The 19098-nt window shown below is 38.6% G+C and overlaps 1 protein-coding gene across 5 annotated transcripts in view; it reads right to left on the minus strand.

Moving 5' to 3' along the window:
• The window catches only part of JAKMIP2 (janus kinase and microtubule interacting protein 2), a 174922-nt gene that overhangs the window by 36918 nt on the left and 118906 nt on the right, over window positions 1–19098 (minus strand). For 4 of the 5 annotated variants that reach the window (XR_013337286.1, XM_077772953.1, XM_077772951.1 and 1 more), the window contains exons 4-12: window positions 16186–16395; window positions 14280–14378; window positions 10163–10309; window positions 9370–9510; window positions 6884–6940; window positions 5368–5487; window positions 4189–4317; window positions 1305–1388; window positions 562–624 (exon numbers count right to left, since the gene is read on the minus strand). Coding sequence is in view for 4 of the 5 variants with exons in the window: in XM_077772953.1 (XP_077629079.1) it covers window positions 562–624; window positions 1305–1388; window positions 4189–4317; window positions 5368–5487; window positions 6884–6940; window positions 9370–9510; window positions 10163–10309; window positions 14280–14378; window positions 16186–16395 (1050 nt within the window). In the remaining variant the exon portion in view is untranslated. The remainder of the gene's footprint in view (window positions 1–561; window positions 625–1304; window positions 1389–4188; window positions 4318–5367; window positions 5488–6883; window positions 6941–9369; window positions 9511–10162; window positions 10310–14279; window positions 14379–16185; window positions 16396–19098) is intronic. The other variant, XM_077772952.1, reaches the window with a different exon arrangement.

The raw sequence follows: 19098 nt of genomic DNA on the forward strand, positions 1-19098 counted from the left end.
TCTAAAAAAAAAAAAATATATATATATATATATATATATACACACACATATATATATATACACACATGTATATAAATAGCCAAGATTAGCGAAACGATTAAAAGTGAGAACACAGTCTATACTAGGGTACAGCATGTTCTTGGAGTTATAGTCTGTCACTGCCTTGCACAAAATAACGAGTCCTAGTCACAGCGTGTTTTTGTAGATGGACAACCACATAGGATGTGTGCACGTGTGGGTGTGTGCATATATATACATATATATGTACAGTACCTGTACAGTACATACATATATATATATACGGTTAACAAATCAGTAGGCTTCTGGGATCACATCCTCTCAAGTCGGCACAACGCCAGCACAGAGCCATGCACACGTGCCACTAAGTGATGGTGATGGCGGTGACAGGGATGCAGTTGAGCACGCAGCGGAGGAGAGCGCAGCGCCGGAAAAGCCTCCCCTCCCCCAAGCCCCTGTGCCACTCCTGAGAGGACCCCCTGCTGCTCCTGGATCTCTCATCATTTTCTCCTCTGCCCCACTAGGGTGTTGCGTCCAACATACCTTTTCTAAAAGCTCCTGGTTTCTCTTAATGAAAAGTTGTTTATCTTCTACCCAGTGTGAATCCTGTTTGACAAAGAATACCGCGCAGTCAGCATTTCAGAGTGGCACCAAAGAGCCTGTGTCAAACCACTTTGCCAGAGCTGTCTTCTCTCACCCAGTCTGGTGGCCTGCCGATGGCTGGTAAATGACACCCACCCCCGTCAGCTCCTCATTCAAGGACATTGGGGCCAAAGTCGCCAGGAAAATTGAACACCCTCTTCATTGTCACTCACTATCTCTAACTTTTTCAGTCTGAATAATCCAGGACCAGCCTTCTGGGGACTCAGAAGTGACCACACAGGCAAAAAGTGAAAAGGGTCAGAATGCACACAGGCTAGATACATATGGATGGAAAACATTAAAATGCAGAACCATAAATGTAGCAGAGAGGCAAAGAATGCAGCTTGAGGGGCGGGTCTTTGTCTTAGCAGCTTATGACCACTCTAGGCTATTTGTACAGCACTCCGCTGCCTCTGGCATTCCCTCTCTCGCCCAGCCTCATTCATTGTTGTAGCTGGGTTCACACTCTGGCCAGAAAAACACCAGGGACAGAAACACAGAGCTGAACATTCTGACACACTGTGAGAAAGGTCACTGTGGAGAGCCAAGCCGTGTCCTGGGTGCGGCCCATGCACAGGGTGGTCTAGAGAAAGGTCGGATTGAATTGTCTGCATCTGCAGGAGTGCTAGCCACCAAATGCCTACCTGCCCTTTCTGAGCCAGAGTCGCTTCCAGATCTTCAATTTTGGCTTTATACCTTAGCACCTCTGCTTGGAGCTGTTCCTGCGCCTAGTGAAATCAAAATTCCAGAACTCAGTAAGTAAAATGGTAATTCAGTATTTTTCCTCCCCTCATGTTCCTTGATTAGCACTCAACAAGCAAGAAAAATGATTTTTTTTCTATGACCAAAGATCCTTTTAAAACTATTTTTATGGTCGGGGCACCCAGGCGGCTCAGTTGGTTGGGCATCCGCTCTAGATTTTGGCTCAATGATCTCACGGTTCATGAGATGGAGCCCTGCGTGGGGCTCTGTGCTGACAGCATGGAGTCTGCTTGGGATTTTCTCTCTCTCCATCTCTCTCTCCCATTCCCCCACTCACCTTCTCTCCCTCTCTCTCAAAATAAACTTGAAAAAAAAAAGTATTTTTATGGTCTAAATTTTTGCTTAAAACTTTCAATGTTCCCTTTATTATTGGGTTAAAATTCAAACTGGTTAGCTGAGATATGAGAACTCCTATTATATTTGCAGTCTTTTCCTACTACTCACCAACAAAGTTCACCCCTGATCTGCTGGTGATCTCCTTATTTCCTAAATATGCCTTGTAACTCTCCACTTCTCTGTTTATTTGAATAAATTCCCCTTCTGGAAAGTCTTCTCTCATTTTGCCCCTCTCAAAACTTGCCATTCTTTTAGAACCAACTTTGTGCTTTAAATCTAAATCTAGATGCATGCATATATGTATTGTGTGTGTATCTGTGTGTGTGTGTGTGTGTGTCTGTGTGTGTGAGCGGTTTTGGACACTGATCGGCACAGAGCCCAATGTGGAGCTCGAACCCACGAACTGTGAGATCATGACGTGAGCGATGCTTAATCGGCTGAGCCACCCAGGCATCTGTGGATACTGACCTTCTATGGAACAATCTGACTTCATTTGTTTTCAGATTCTCTTGTATTCTCCCTACACAGGATCTTATTCTCTGTGAAAAATTAGTAGGTTTTTTGCCCATATACATATTTTTTCTTTTCTTATGATCTATATGGGTTCATTATTACAGTGTAGAATAACGTCAGCACCGGCAGGTATCCTTTTCTCTCTTTTACTCCTTCCTTCCTTAAAAGTAATCTTTATGCCCAACATTGGGCTCGAACTCACAGCCTTAAGATCAAGAGCTGCATGCCAGCTATCGATGGAGCCAGCCAGGCACCCTTCCTTTTCTTATCCTTCATGGTGAGGAGCATGTATCTTTGGACAATTGAAGATTATATTTACCTTTATCAGGTTAAAAAAAAAATTCTAAGCTTAATTTTGCTAAGAATCATTTCAGCTTTAAATGAGGATTGAGTACAATCAATGATTAAATCTTTTGTTTTCATTGGTGCTCTTTCATCTATATTATCTATTTTTGCATTTCACTTTATTTGACTTTATTCTATTGTTCTTTTTCTAACATATTGATTTGTTTTAGACTATTTTGTTTAAAATGATTAAGTTTTTTTTTGGCCAGAGATAATGCTAAACCTTTATTTAGAGGAGAGGGTGAAATGAGAGAAAATTTCTACATCATCACCTCTTCAAAAACAAGATGTATGCTCTTATTTTAATTGACCAATCCTATGTTGGTGAGAATGCTTAGTACATACTGATAATGAAAACCACAACTTATAGGTATTAAAACATAAACACGAAGGAACACACATACATCCCTTCCTAATGACTGTATTCCAAATTGTAGTGATGTTTAAAAAACATGTATTCAGTTATGTATAAACATGTGCATGTATGTAAGTTTCCATTTAAAATACATGACTATAACATCTATCCTGTCCCACTAAACAACTAACAGTAGCTTACGACATTCCTCAGCACACTACAGACCCTCTAAATTGAAAGTGAGATAAAATCACTGGGTGGTCATATTTCTTCTTGCCCCATGTAAATGAATCTACAAGGCTGTTATGGCATGGTGGTTCTGCCTGTGAACTCAGAAACACTAGGTTCATATCCTAGCTTTCATCTAACTAAGCTACATACCGGGGTTTTAATCTAGCTAATCTACATTTCTCTCCTAATAAGCTATTATCTCCTCTCCTATAAAAAGGACATAGCTAATAATAATCTATAACTCATAGGGTTATTTTAGGATTACATGAGATAATGTACATAAAGTGCTTAGAACAATGCCTGGAACACAGAAAGCACTCAATAAGTTTTAAGCATTCGTACTGCATGTGTGTGTGTGTGTGTGTGTGTGTGTGTGTGTGTGTGTTTGAAAATAACTATTTTTTAAAAAACTGTGAGGCAGTTGTTAACGTAATGAAAAGAACATTTGACACAGTAAGAGTTTAGCTGGAATCCAAGTTTTCCATTTATTAGCTGTGTGATCTTGGGTAAGTCAATTAACCTCTCAGAGCCTTAAACTCCTCTTTTATAAAATACCTGCTTTAGGGTGCTGTCCTACAAATCAAATGAGATATTGTCAGTGAAAATTCTTTGTGAGCTGTTGATGTAATGCTGTGCACTTATTAACTAGAAATGAAACTGGCTAACCACAAAAGTATATTTTTCCAAGCAAGAAGCTAAATAAAGTGGATTATCAAAATTCAATATTGTCTAGCTTTGAAAATAGAAGTTTTCAAATAGCAAGCCTAAGAACTACTATCTTTACAGGAACAAAAGCATCGATCTAAGTTGGTTCTAATGTCTCTAGATCTAAGGTTTGTTGACATAAAAGATGAAACAGTTCAAAAGCCACAGTGGAGGGAGGGATCGAGGGAAAGCTAGCCTATTGATATTTTTGTGTCCATGGTAGTTTTATGTGGTGACTGCTGCAAGCCAATTCAGGGCACGCTCGCTGGATGGATACTGACCTTGGCTTCTCTTTCAGCATCGATGATGCCTCCAGTCTGCTCCTGCAAGAGGGCGTATGCTCTCTGGAGGGCCTGGTATTCTTTTGTTAATTGTCGAAACCGTAGCTCTGATTCTTCAGCTGCTAAACTCTTCAGGTGAAAAAAAAAAAAAGCCGAAAAATAATTATGTTATGTTCTGGTCCTGTGTTCAATGTGAAATATTGACATTTTTCCTACTTTATAAGAAGTAAATGTCTGATACTGGATTTGGTGTGATTTTATTCTTAATGTTAATAGATATGAATAGTATACTTTCAAGATGGACACTGCAAAAGTACTTAATATTTGTTAATAAGAGACATTTGCTTATTTATACATTTCTGATGATTGCTCATTTGGCCTTGGATAATAGTCCACTTTGGACTCAAATTGTACCTAGTCTGGATATAAAAGTGAGTCAATAATACTTAAGAGTTTTAGTCTCAATTCTTTTCAATTTTAGTATATGTGCTGCCAAAATGAGCACATCTATTCTTTTCAATACATGCAAATCCAACAAATTCTTCTAGAGATAAATTATAAAAACATAGTTTTACAGTTTTAGGTCTCAAACTTCAGAGCATAATACAATCACCAGGGAGTTTTGTGACAAACGCAGAGTTAAGGTTTCTACCCATAAGATCCTAAGTCAGGAGTTGTGTGGTAGAGCCCAGGAATGTTCATAGTGATCGCATCCCCCTAAATGATTTTGATAAAGTAGTCTACAGAGCACATTTTGCTAAACCCTGTCTTCAACTGTATCGAGAAGCTTGTTCTTCTAAGCTTGTTTCTTGGTTCACACCTTCCTTAGATGCAGAATTTGGCAGAGTGACTTTCTTTTTTAAGTAGGGGGTTTGAACTCATGACCCTGAGATCAAGAGTTGCATGCTCTACTGATTAAGCCATCCAGGCAGTCCAGAAAAGGGACTTTTTTTTCTTTAAGTCTTCAAGTTACAGAACAGAACTTTAGACAAGTTGTTAAAAGGGCTACATGACACAAGCGAAGTGATTTTCCAAGAGGTAACAAAGTCAAAAGTGTTCACTATTATGTGATCATTTGTGCAGCTCATACAGGATATTAGAAGTGCAAGTCTTTTCTCTACCTTAAAGGAGAGATTTGGTGACAATATCACAAAAGACTAGGGAAGTGGAAAAGCTTACTTCATCCAAGTCATCATCAGGAGTAGCTGGTGTTCGGTCTGTTCGAAACGAGGCCATAGATGATGTCTCTGAATCCATGGAGTCCTCATCATAGCCAATAAATGGGTCCAAAACAGGCCTCTAGGGGAGGGAAAGTACATATTTACTGACATGATGAGAAGTGGAGAAAGTCAACATATTATGAAGGCACCATTGACTGGCATAGGTGCAAATGGACACAGAAGACGGGTCTGTTAGTGCTTCTTGGATGAAATAAAAACTTTGGGCATGAAAAGAATAATTCCAATAAAAGTTTGTCCCACATTATTTCACACTTCTGAAGTTTTGGGGTAATATTCATTAACATGTGGGTCTCTTCATAGAATACTCTTTTCAGTATTTAAAGTATAATCAAGGGACCTAATGTCCAGGCATCTGTGTGAGATGGACAAATCTTAAGTTTTATCATCCAATTCCATATCCAAATCAAATGATGTACTTGATAAAAAGAAAATCAAGTAGACAAATTAAATAACAAAACTTTGTGGATTGTAAAAGGCTATACAAATATTGGTAGACTGAGAGTACCATTATTTTTTTAATGATAATTTTTTAAAGTTTGTTTGAGAGAGAGAGAGTGTGAGCGTGAGAGCGAGCGAGAGAGAGAGAGAGAGAGAGAGAGAGAGAGAGAGAATTTCAAGTAGGCTCCACAATCAGCATAGAGCCCAATGCAAGGCTCCATCTCATGACCACAAAATCATGACCTGAGCCAAAATCAAGAGTTGGACACTTAACCGACTGAGCCACCCAGGCACCCCTGAGAGTACCATTATTAATAATCATTATCAAATAATATTATCCAAGTGAATAATGAAATAAAATCAAACCATTATCAGTAATATTGTCCNCATAGGGGCAGAGAGAGAGAGAATTTCAAGTAGGCTCCACAATCAGCATAGAGCCCAATGCAAGGCTCCATCTCATGACCACAAAATCATGACCTGAGCCAAAATCAAGAGTTGGACACTTAACCGACTGAGCCACCCAGGCACCCCTGAGAGTACCATTATTAATAATCATTATCAAATAATATTATCCAAGTGAATAATGAAATAAAATCAAACCATTATCAGTAATATTGTCCAAGTGAATAAAAAATATATTAATCAATTATAGGGTGGGTATGAGACACTAATATTGTTCACTGGGAGGCATTAAATCATAGGTACCTATAGCATGTTCTTGGAGTTTGACTCTCTAGCTTGTCAGATAATGCTTTCTATATCAAACATAAGTGCTTTTTTCCACTCAGGCTCATATGAAAGCAAACCTTAAAGGTTAAAATCCATAACATAATCATTTGGGGACTTCTAAGAACTGTCAGGAGAAGAGATTTTCTTCTAGCAAATAAAGCCCATGGCTTGCTGCAGTTTAGGAACATCTGATTTATCACATATTTGCAGGAAGATTCCTTGGCAAGCCTCACTTCTCTGGCAGTATTTGTGGCAAAAACCTGATAACCTAGTTTTCCCATTACCTTAATTGGCTTGGAACTTCTTCTATGTTTTCTCCTACGGATGAGCTTTTCTCGGTCCTGGAAAACAGATGAAGCTTTTTAGGTGATGAGTTGGTAAATATCTTCCTATAGGTTTTTTTTTTTTTTTTAATTTTAAGGTTTATTCTTTTGAGAGAGAGAGAGAGAGAGAGACAGCATCAGTGGGGGAGGGGCAGAGAGAGAGGGAGACACAGAATCCGAAACAGGCTCCAGGATTTGAGCTGTCAGCACATAGCCTGACGAGGGCTTGAGCTCACAGACTGTGAGATCATTACCTGAGCTGACGCTTCACCGACTGAGCTACCGCTCCCCTAGGTTTTTTTTTTTAATGACAGAATTGGTTTTTGCCTGAGTCATTGCATATTTCTATTTAAAGTAAGATTGTGTATTATAATTTTGGCAACCTTTAGGTTTAATACTTAGATTTTTTAAAGTTTTTATTTATTTAAGTAGTTTCTACACTCAACATGGGGCTCGAACTCACGACCCTGAGCTCAAGAGTCACGACGAGCTCCTCTGACTGAGCCAGCCAGTATCCCATATTTACTTACATATTTTTACAGTAAAAATACTCTACAGCTTTTCCTGGTAAACTGTGTGGATCTGAGAGCTGCCCAATTAGGAAGGGCATAGACTTTTTCATCAGAATCCTTTGTTATACTTGAAGATCAAGTAACCCTGAAAAGAGTTACTTCTATTTTCCCAAAGCACAATTTTTTACTTTTTTTCAGTAATTTTTCAAATTACTTTATATTTAGGTATTAAAAAATACTACTTAACAAAAACTTTATTCTTTGCCTTAATCACTTGAAGGCACAGAAAATTGTCTTTTGACTATTCTTAGACACTTGTTCTTACTAGCAGCCTCTGAAGATGGAAACAGGAGTGCCTAGTGAATTGGAATCATCTAGTGGCTCTTTATTTTGTGTATGTGTTCAGGAAGGGGCAGTCGTTCTTGTTGGAATGTTCTGGGGAACTCAAGAAATGTCTAGAATAATGACTGATTTCCTGATTCATTCTTGTTGTGGATGGAGATCTCCTGGGAACTGGGTGCTCACCCACTAACTACTCTGTGTATTTACTGTGCAAAGTCAAAGGTAGATTAAATAGGTGACAGTTTCCCCGAAAGGCTCGATGACATGCCTCAACATGTCAAAATCCTGTAAGAAACTTTTAGCTTTAAGCTTAGATACTTGAAGTTGAGCGAATTCTTGGCTGAGTGAATCTGTGATTTAAGCGTTATGAAGGATATGGATGTGAAGTAAGAGGCACAGTGCTTCACCTGTTTTATTAACAGTCTGGTTAAAGTCAGTGATGTTAACTTCTTGGATTTCCCACCTTGTAAAAATACTTTGATCATACAACCTCAACATATCTGAAACTTTGAAGGTTTATACTCAGATTATCCTCCTAACATACTATATGCATTATAACATGGACTGAACTGAGACCATTTAAAAAGGGTAATCCACAAATAGTTACAAACAGAAGTTATGATCTTCTCTTCCCTCAACGGCAGGACATCATCTTGCTCACCCTTCTCTGGAGACACCTGCCCAACCGCCCCCACCCTGTAAAGACTGTGGCACAGAGGAAACCCAAAGGCATCTAAAGGGCTTAGTCCACTGCTGTTGGTAAAAGAGGCCTTGGCCAGATGTAAATGGGAATACTAAGTGTTCTACCTACTTCAGTAGGTACTATAAAGTCAAGGTCAGAGCACTGGAACTGAAACTTCCACTGTGTCATGTAATTATGATGACACTGCTCATTCAACAAATATATATATATATTTATTTATTCATTTATTCATTTAAATTTTATCTATTCATTTTGTGTGTGTGTGAGAGAGAGAGAGAATGTGTGTGCAGATGTGAGTGGGGGAGGGGCAGAGAGCGTGCGGGGGAGGGAGAGAGAGAAAGAGAGAGAGAATGAATCCCAAGCAGGCTCTGCACTGTGAGGGGCTTGAACTTAACCTGAGCAGAAGTTGGATGCTTAACTGACTGAGTCCCCCGGGCGCCTCTCAACCAATATTTATTAAACTGCATGTAAGTACTAGACACTGAATTAAATGCTGGGAAATAAGTGGCATGTGGTCCTGTTATTGTTGGCAAAATATTTAACCCCTTATGTTCAGATTCTTGATATGGGAAGGCAATCATAAGGCATACCCACACTACCTCTCTACTCACATAACGATGCATTTGAAAGTTCTTTTAAGGTACTTTGAAGCTATTATTTGTGTTATCAAATTAGCTAGCAAAGGATCATAACTGAAAATGTATTAAACAGCTTAATAATATAAAGTAATCTTTGAATACAGTCTCTTCAACTTATTTATATACTGAAGATGTAAATTTGGGCCTTTGGGGCGAATCTGAAGAAATTATCAAGCACTTCCATCATATGTTGATTTCTTGGCTACTTGTCCTTGGGAACAGCTTAGAGTTTATGGATTGATCAAGACCCACCCTTGTGAGCTCATCAATGATGTTCTGCTGCTCAATGACTTGAAGTTTTAAAAACTCTGTCTCTTGTTCTTCATTAGCTTGATCGAGGTCATTTAGTGATTTTAATTTCTTCAAGGGTGGATGGGATGTTATTTTTTCTCTCTGGATTGGAAAGGAAGAAAGCATAGGTAAAGACTTAACTCCAAACTTTAGTAGTTAACATAAAATATCTTTGGAAACTTTACGAGACTCCAGCTAAACATGAATATTTCTCAGGTTCATCTAGATATACACCAAACCCTGAAGCACATTTTATTTGCTACAAGTCAAAATCACTGGGAATGTGTGAAGATCTCTATAGCTGTGTTTTAAGTCTGTGAAGGAGTGGATGAGCTCATCACCTATCCATACAGAATGCAAATGATGGCAGCTATTTCTCAGCTCTTATGCAAGGTTTTAGAAGATGAGAGGTACCCAATATACAGTTCTATAAAGACCACATTAGTGAAATTCTTGGAAGTTTCTGTGGCTGAGGGCTATGTTGGAAGTTTGCTTCTGTATTTGGGAGATTTTGGAAAGTGTACAGATTCCTGGAAACACTCCAACCCTTCTGCAAATTTAGAAGCCCCTTAAAATTCAGAGCCAGCAACCTTCTCTTACTTTCTTCCTTTAAGGTTCCTTGCTTACAGAGGGAAAACCCAAACCTTCATGACCAGCATTGTATTTTAAAAACCAACTGGGAAAAAACAATAAGACTGGTACTGGAGTAATAAAAGGACAGAAGCTGCAGCTTCTCTGAGTCTCTGATACACACCATTTCTGAATTTTCCTTTGTCACGGCTTTTAGCTTCTCTTCCATGCGCTGCAAAGACACCATCAGTTCATCGTTTCTCTTGGCGAGGCACTTGTTCCTTTCCAGAAGAGGTTTACATTGTTTTTCGGTTTCCCGCACACGTTTTAACTGGGAAGACATAAGTTACAATTTGTCTCTTGTGCTGGAGTGGATGTCGGGGTGGAAGGAGGGAAAGCCCATCTGGGGCCACCTTTTCTCCGCTTCACCATGTATCTTAGGACTGATCATTCTTGTCCTTCATTTAATAGCACGACTGCTTTGTTTTGTTTCTTCTAATGGTTTTTCTATTATTTTTTTAATGTTATTTGTTTTTGACACACACACAGAGACAGAGTGTGAGCAGGGGAGGGGCAGAGACAGAAGGAGACACAGAATCTAAAACAGGCTCCAGGCTCTGAACTGTCAGCACAGAGCCTGATGCAGGGCCTAAACGTATGGATGATGAGATCTTGGCCTGAGCTAAAGTCAGACACTTAACTGACTGAGCCACTCAGGTACCCCTAATGGTTTTTCATCACAGACTTTCCAACTCTCGATGTATTACCTCAACGGAGAAGCTACCAAGGTTCTGCTTTTAGAAATGCTCGGGAAGAACAGTTACACACCTTGCTCATCCTGGATTACTGTAGGTCAGTAGTTACATACTCAGCCACAATCTCACACTGCTCATACCTCTTCTTGGGCCTATCGTGACTCCTCACTGGCTCAGAGAGATAAAGCAGCTCATATGAATCACACATCACTAAGTAGGGCAACCAGGGCCCAAACCCCAGCCTGGTTATTGCCAAAGTCTGTTCTTCCATGAGAGATCTTGCTAAGATACCTGAACCACAATAAAGCCCTTTATTTTTATTTATATATTTATTTAAAGTTTATTTTTTGTAATCTCGACACTCAACTTGGGACTTGAACTCATGACCCCAAGATCCAGGTGCCCCAAAGATGTTTATTTTTAAGAAAATGTTACTGAAGTAAACAACAACAACAACAAAACCCAACTTACTCTCAAAGTTCGATTGAGATTTGTATTTGAGAACATTTAATTCTCACCAAGCCTAGGCAAAGTATGATTGTATTCTTACCCACCCATAATGAAGAGTGACCATACTCTGGTTCACCTGTTAGTCTAAGGCAGGGTTCCTCAACCTCTGTACTCTAGACATGTAGGGCTGGTCAGGTTTTGCCATGAGGAGATGTCCTGTGCATGGTACCATGTTTGCAGCATCCTTGGCTTCTGTCCACTAGATTCCAGTAACATCCTCCCAGTTGTGACAATCAAAAGTGTCTCCAGATACTGACAAAATTGCCTATAGCTGAGAACCACTGGTCTAAGGTTATGAATGCTGTCTTGGGGGTAATTGTTAATAGTCCTCATCCCTTTTACTCTCCAAACTCTCCCACTTGGATGGCATATTTTATGGTCTCCCTATTCCTAATGGATCTCCATGTTAAAGTTCCGAAGGTTAGTTCATTCACTTTATACTAATGATTCTGAGTGATATGTATTGGGAGAGGGGTCACTGAAGCAGGAAAAGTGGTGGCATATGTCAGAACCCTCTGACAAGGTTGTTTAAAGTACTTGCTCCTATTTCTGAGAATCTAACATTTTTGGAAGCGCTGGGATAGGAGACTTAGCTACCTATAAATATTTGAAAAAGCTGCTTGTGTGATTCTAAAACAGTACTCCCCAACTATATCCTGTCATTTGAAAACTCATTTTATATCCAAGGCCAAAATTTTTCATAACCTCATTTAATCCTGAGTTTTAAGCTTCAGTATCTGAAGCAAACATATTAAATATTGAGCACATACAAGGGCAAATAAATTATTCCACTAGGTTTGCTATTTTAAACTTTGTCTCTTTTCTGAAGGTCAATGACAAGGATTTTACATAGTTATTTTTAAGTAGGCTCCATACCCAGTGTGCATCCCAATGCTGGGCTTTAACTCATGACCCTGAGGTCAAGACCTCAGCTGAGATCAAGAGTCGGATGCTTAACCAACTGAGCCACCCAGGTACCCCGGGTTTTAAATAAATTTACTTAGTAGATGCTACTTATGGAATATGTAGATAAACACAAATAAAAGGAGATATCAGTAATTCTACCATACCATACATCAGTAACCACAGATCCAAAGTGCCCCAAAGAACTGTTCCTTTTAAAAGGTATAGCTTAGGGACACCTGGGTGGCTCAGTTGCTTGAGCGTCTGACTTCAGCTCAGGTCATGATCTCACAGTTCGTGAGTTTGAGCCCTGCATCAGGCTTGCTGCTACCAGCACACCTCTGTCCTCCTCTCTCTCTGCACCCCTCTACTCTCCCGAAAATAAATAAACGTTAAAAAAGAGAGATACGGCTTAAATACTATAAAGTTTCAAAGTCAATATAGATATTTATGAAACTACTAAAAGAAAAATTCTGATATAGCTCCACTAACATCAGACCAAGACTTTAAGAAATATTAAAGATAAAAATTCATGATGGAAGCATTTAACAAATCTTAATTTATCTGTACCTAGTACCATGGCTTCAAATATACATAAAGCAGAATCGACAGAACTAAGAATAGAAATGGACAAAGCTGCTGGGAGAAGAAGCACACAAAAACATTATAAAGACATAGGAGATTAATGAACTTGATTCAAAATGCATGCAAGGATTGCAGAGTATACCTTCTTTTCCTGGGGACAAGGAATGTTTCTAAAACTGACAATAGGCTAGCATCATAAAGCAAATCTCAACAAATTTTAAAGAATGAAATAATACAAAGTATACCTAATATAACATTATGTGTCAACTACATTTCAACTTAAAAAAGAAATAATACAAAGTATGTTCTCTGACTATAGTGGATTTAAGGGAGAAATCAGTAACAGAAAGGTAACTCAAAAATCTCCAGATGTTTGACGTTAAGCCTTTAGTGCTAAGTAACCCATGGGGCAAAGGAGAAATCCTATGTTAGAAAAGATTTTGAACTAAATAGCAATACACTATGACATTAAAAAAACATATGGAATGAAGCTAGTCATGCTTAGAGACATTTATAACCTAAAATGCATATATTTGAAAAAAAAGAAAGGCTGGAAATAACTTCTTTGTACCAAGAGCCACCATTACGAATGTAGAATGTAAGGTGCAGAGCAAGATATTTTAAATACAAGTAACCAAAAATTATGTAACGAATTCCTATTCTTCATAAGAAAATAAAGGCAGCACAAAAGAAAATTTTACACAAGACAAAGGGCAACTTGCATAGGGATACCCAGAAGGCCAACAGATATGTGAAAAATCACTCAACCTCAGTATTAAGGAAAGTACAAATCAAAATCCTACAGTAAGAATTCTCGCTCACACCCACCAAAGTGACTAGTATGATCAATTATCTGTACATGCTGGCAAAGATGTGGAGAAGCTGTACTCTCATACACTACTGGTGGGAATGTGATTGCTATAAAACGTGCGGACACCTGGCAGTACCTCGTGAAGCTGACCACATGCATACTCTTTGATCCAGTAATTCTGCTCCTTGGCATATTCTCACCAGAAATGAACATGTCTTCTCACCAAAGACATGCACCATTAACATTAAAACTGTCAAGAAACGATATAAATGTCCATTAACAACAGAAGAGTAAATATACGGTGGTGTATTACTAGGTACAACAGGGTAAGAAAATGAATGAATTATACATGCAGTACAATGAATGAGTTTCACAAATGTAATGCTGGGTAGAAAAGCTAGACATGCAAGAGTAATTTATGTATGATGCCTCTTATAAAACATTTAAAAAATGGTGATGAACCTCTCTAGCGATAGAATTCACTAGCACGATTACCTCTAGAAGGATGGTGACTGGGAGAGGTCACAAGAAAGGGAGGTTCTGAGCTGCTGATAATCCATACCCTCATCTGGGTGGTTATATGGGTGTGTCACTTTGGGTGTATTTATTAAGCTGTACCTTTATTATTTCCGTGTTTTTCTTTATAATGTTATACTTCTACAACATCATATATACTTTTTTAAACAAAATGCTTACCTAACCAACTAACTAACTAAATAATTCCGATCAGAACTCACCAGTTCATTTCGTTCATCTCCCAGTAAGGTATTCCTGTCTTCTAGTTTTCTTATAGTGGCATTCAATTCAGCTATTCTCTTTTGATTTCTTCTCAAATCCTACACAGGAAAATTGAAATGGGTATTTCTTCAATAACACTTTTCACAAAGCTTTGGAATTCCACTCATAAATAAGTAAGAGGCTTGGTACCTTTCCTCTGGCTTATGAAGTGAGACTAAAATGTTCTCTGTTCAGAGAAGAGTAAATATTTACCCTCTTCTAACCCTCCACATTCACTGTTTAGGTTGAAGACCAAGTCTGGTTGAAATTGCTAGTGAATTCCATGTGGCAGATACTCTCTGGAGTCCTGACTCCTGGCGGGAGGAGTAGTAGATGGTTAGATGAACTTATCAGATCTGTGAGCTCTGAGGCCAGGGTCATATCATAATTCCATGAGGTTCAAGAAGCATCTCTTATGTCATGGCTGCACACTGCTTCCCAGAGCTAAGACGGATGTCCTATTATACTCAGCCAAAGAGTAGAAGGTAGGGTTGGGCTTTAAAAATTCCTAAGTATTCCTGATAAAAAAGGTCAGTGTGAGAAGGCTGGTACATTGCCTTCACGTATAAAAGGAAGTAGATTGTAAGACAGCTAGTACATTTTGCCCAGAACAATTGGCTTCCCCACTGGCATCAATGACATGGATCACTTTACAGATGGCATCATGGATTAATTCTATGCTCCAGAGTCCACAGGACCATTATAGACTTGCAATTCCATTATCATCTTACACTTTGAGAGTGCTATACTGTTGACAAAGCAGTTTCCCACACATTGTAACTCCAGATTCATAGTATCCTACAGGATTCAGCAGAACAGGGAAGATTCAGAGAGGTCATACTCATTCAAGGTCTTGTGGCTACTATCCATAGATCTGTAATTAATATGCATTAAATGCGAACTATGAGCCAGACACTATGCTCAAAGTTTTACATACTATTTCTTCTAGACCTCTGACCAGCCTTACAAAGTAGCACTATGGCGTCTCTTTTACAGATGACGAAATTCTGAACAGTAAAAGAATTTGCCCAGGGTCATCCCGTGTGTGGCAGATTCAGAATGTAAACTGAAGAGTCTGACTCTAGAACCCATTCTCTTGACAATTTTGCTGCACTGCAGGTAAATGTCAGTGATAGAACGAAAACTTACATCTGCTAAATCCTGGTTCCGCCACCTACTGGGATATATATATCCTGAATACCAATTCATAAATTATTCATTACTTGGTTCTAAGTACTACTTTGGAACCTCTCACTGTTCCTAAATAATACATTTTCATCTTTTTAGCAGCTAAATAATTTGAAAGGTATACCTTATGAAAGTCAACTATATACAAGCCGATTTCTATGGCTGCAGTTCTGAAAATTTCTCATATAAAATGATGAAAATCCAGGGTAATAAGTGGCAAGTTCAATCAGACTAGGAGCTTTCAGATGATGACTGAAGTGGTTTAGTCTTTTATACAGTTATATATTCTGACCCCTGCAGATGACAACCATCTTTGCCAATTTCCAACATTTTCACACAAGGGAAAATTACCAGTCTTGGCAAGAGGCAAAATAGTTTCATCTAATTTATGGCACTTACAAGGGGCTGAAGTTTGAATAGATATCCCATGGCTAGAAAAATTCTATGAAAGATTTAAAAAGACCAGTAATTCTCTCGTGATCTGCTAATGCAGTGCAGACCACTTTGTTGTCTATGAGTTTAGAAAACCCTGTTCCCAAGATACTAGCTGGTTTTATAGTAGGAGGGAGAATTGATTTCTTTGTAGTAAACAGGAAGAGAGCTTAAGTGGAAAGTAAAACTTGGGAGCTAAATAAAAGATGACTCCCGAGTTCTTCACTTCAGCTGGGACAGACTTACAGGACTGCCGCAGTGCTCAGAGCCATCCGCTGCTCTTCCCGGAATTTCCCGTTTCGGACTGCTCATGTTGCACTCGGCCTCCTTGACCAGAAAGAGCTGTTCATCCAAAGCCTCCTTCTGCAGCTGGAGTTTCTGTACATAGCCAGTTTGAGTCTCCAGTTCCTTTTCCAGGGAAAAGATGATCCTGTCCTTGGCTTTAATCTCATCCATCTGAATTAAATGACACCCAGGACATTTTACTTAACAACGCTGTTTAAAAAAAATCCATTTTTGTAATAGTATGAGTTTAACTTCTTTCTGCTGATTGATATGGAAAGAAATTACAGCGATGACAGGTATACTGAATTTGTGAATAAGACAAGACAATACTGTGCCATGTAAGGCTAACCTAGGCTAATTAGGTGCCAAGGAGAACAACTTTTTCTCTCTGGTATATCCTGTGTAGATGCTTTCATTCAGTATACTGTTTGAAATGGTCTAGGTTGGTTGGATTTAGAAAGGAAAGATTAACCTTAAAATGGGTCATTTGTTTTACTAAAAACAGACACTCAATACTCCCCTACAGTATTTCCCAGGACAATCACTGACATCCCCTCCTGTTTAGAGGAATAGCCTTTGAATTCACCTTAAATAGCAGCAGCCACGATGAATCAGTTATTTTTATTGAAGAAGCAGCAGCCTTTCCAGGAGCCTAGTCATTTCCTAAGGTCAGAAGGTTTGCATTCAGGTGGTGAATTTAGAGCAAATTCAGGAGAGGATTTGGAACATAATACATGTTATGTGGCTCTTTCCATTCTTTTCCACACTTCAGAGCAAGAAGCTCTTAGCCAGCATTTTACCATTACTATCAAAACCTTGGTTGGGACAGCAGGAATGGAAAACACCAGGTAACACTACACCAGGAAAACACTACATCAATGATCCCAACACTCACTTCCTTGAAGTCTGGGGATGGTTTCAGAATTATTTGCCAACTAAAGGCCATAAACCTTCCATACCAATTGATTAGAGTTTCAATGGACTGAAAAATTTTTGCCACCCCTGGTGGGGACTAGTGACATTAATGTCTGTAAATAGTTTTTGAAGGGAGCACAGGCATTGGGCAAAATCTTTCTTCTCATTTCATTATATTTCATGAGATCATTCAAAATGGCTATAGGAGACAGACATTTAGTAACATTATATTAAACTGTCTTATTCGTTACAAATTACTTTGTACAAATCTTTGTTTAGTATGAGAAAATGTTACATAGTCCCATTTTCCACATACAAGTATCTGTGACCTACTGCCTCCCAGTCTGACGATTATGTTTTAGATCAATTTTGGAAGGACACTAGGCTAAACTCTGCATGGTCCTATGATATCGTCTGATAACTTGGTGAGTATTCAAACACTGTCCTGCTAATTTGGGAATGACAGCACCATCTTTAGTTTTCTATCTCCTTGTAGAAATTTGAATCCAGTGTTATTCCTAACTGAACAGTACAATCATTTGTTACACCTGTAATCAATGATATCATTTATAGTTTTATATAGTTCTGCACCACACGCTCCTAGCTGGTTCTGATGTATCCTACCTAAATCAATGTCCTGGAAATTACTCCATTACAGCCAATATAATCATCTTCATCATCACCATCATCGTAACTAAAATTTATTAATTTTTTACAACATTCAAGGGACCATACCAAGAGCTTTATATACCTTATCTTCTTTCATGACAATCCTATTTATTACGTAAGTTCTGTTATCACCACTTTACAGATGACAATCGAGGACTCAAAGGGTTAAAAACTTTGTCATAATCCTATGGCTCATAAGTGGTAAAGCCCAATTTTAAATTCAGTCTTCTGACTCTAGAGCCCATTCTAATAGGCACTATGCAATACTGACCCCAACATCATACTTTCAGCATTTTCCAAAATAGTTTTCTATAGAATATCCGGTAGTAAGTGCCGATGAGTCTCTACTGCATAGTTGTTGTAAGCATGGGCTTTGGTTTCAGAGCACTGAAAATCTTCCACAGTTCTAGTTCTTAGATGGGGAGGGGTACATACCAGAATTCCCTGGAAGGCAATTTTCTAAACAGAACAGCTTCCATTTCCCTCCTTTCCAGTTCCAAAAATGGAGCTGGGTTGAGAGGTAGTCACAGGACAAGAAGAAGAAAAAAACTGAAGACCAGGGCATCTGTAATACTGAAAAAGTTTCTCATGTTCCTCTATTTGCACCCAGTTTTTTCACCACTCCTCAGGTAGCTTAGATTTTACATTGTTCTTAACAAAGACTGCTTGTCTACTCTAGCAGTATTCTGGTAAGAGCAAATCACTTATAGAAAGAAACTACAGATACCAGATGGATATACTCATAGAGTTTATATCCCAAACCATCAACAAACACAAATATTTGATGTATGATGCCCTTTTCATCTACCCACCTGCTGACTCCAGAGTTCACAGTGCTGGTTCTTTCTTCATTAGCCATTGTCATTTCAAAAACCAAAGGCAGGGCAGACTAATATTTCTGCACTGTGTTTGGTCTTTATTGTCAACCAGGGCAATAGACTGAATTGCAGATAAAGAATTTTTGGAAAGTGTGGCAAAGGCAACAATTTATAGTCACACTGTATTATAGTACAAAGAAATTTACACATTTATATTTTAAAATGTTCTATGGTACCCACTTTTACTTAAAATTGAAATCCTAGAGATATCGTTCAAGGAACATAATTGGATTTCTTAAAAAATAATTGCTTAAAACAAGCAGACACAGAAGGAAAGTGTACTTTTCCTAAGAAAATATTATTGTTATTATTTTTAAAGATTTTATTTTTAACTAATCTCAACCCCCAACATGGGGTATAACTCTCAATACGGAGATCAAGACTAGCATGCTCACTGAGTGAGCCTGCCAGG

This window comes from Crocuta crocuta, unplaced genomic scaffold, assembly GCF_008692635.1.
Source record: "Crocuta crocuta isolate KB4526 unplaced genomic scaffold, BGI_CrCroc_1.0 scaffold107, whole genome shotgun sequence".
Taxonomy (NCBI): Eukaryota; Metazoa; Chordata; class Mammalia; order Carnivora; family Hyaenidae; genus Crocuta; species Crocuta crocuta.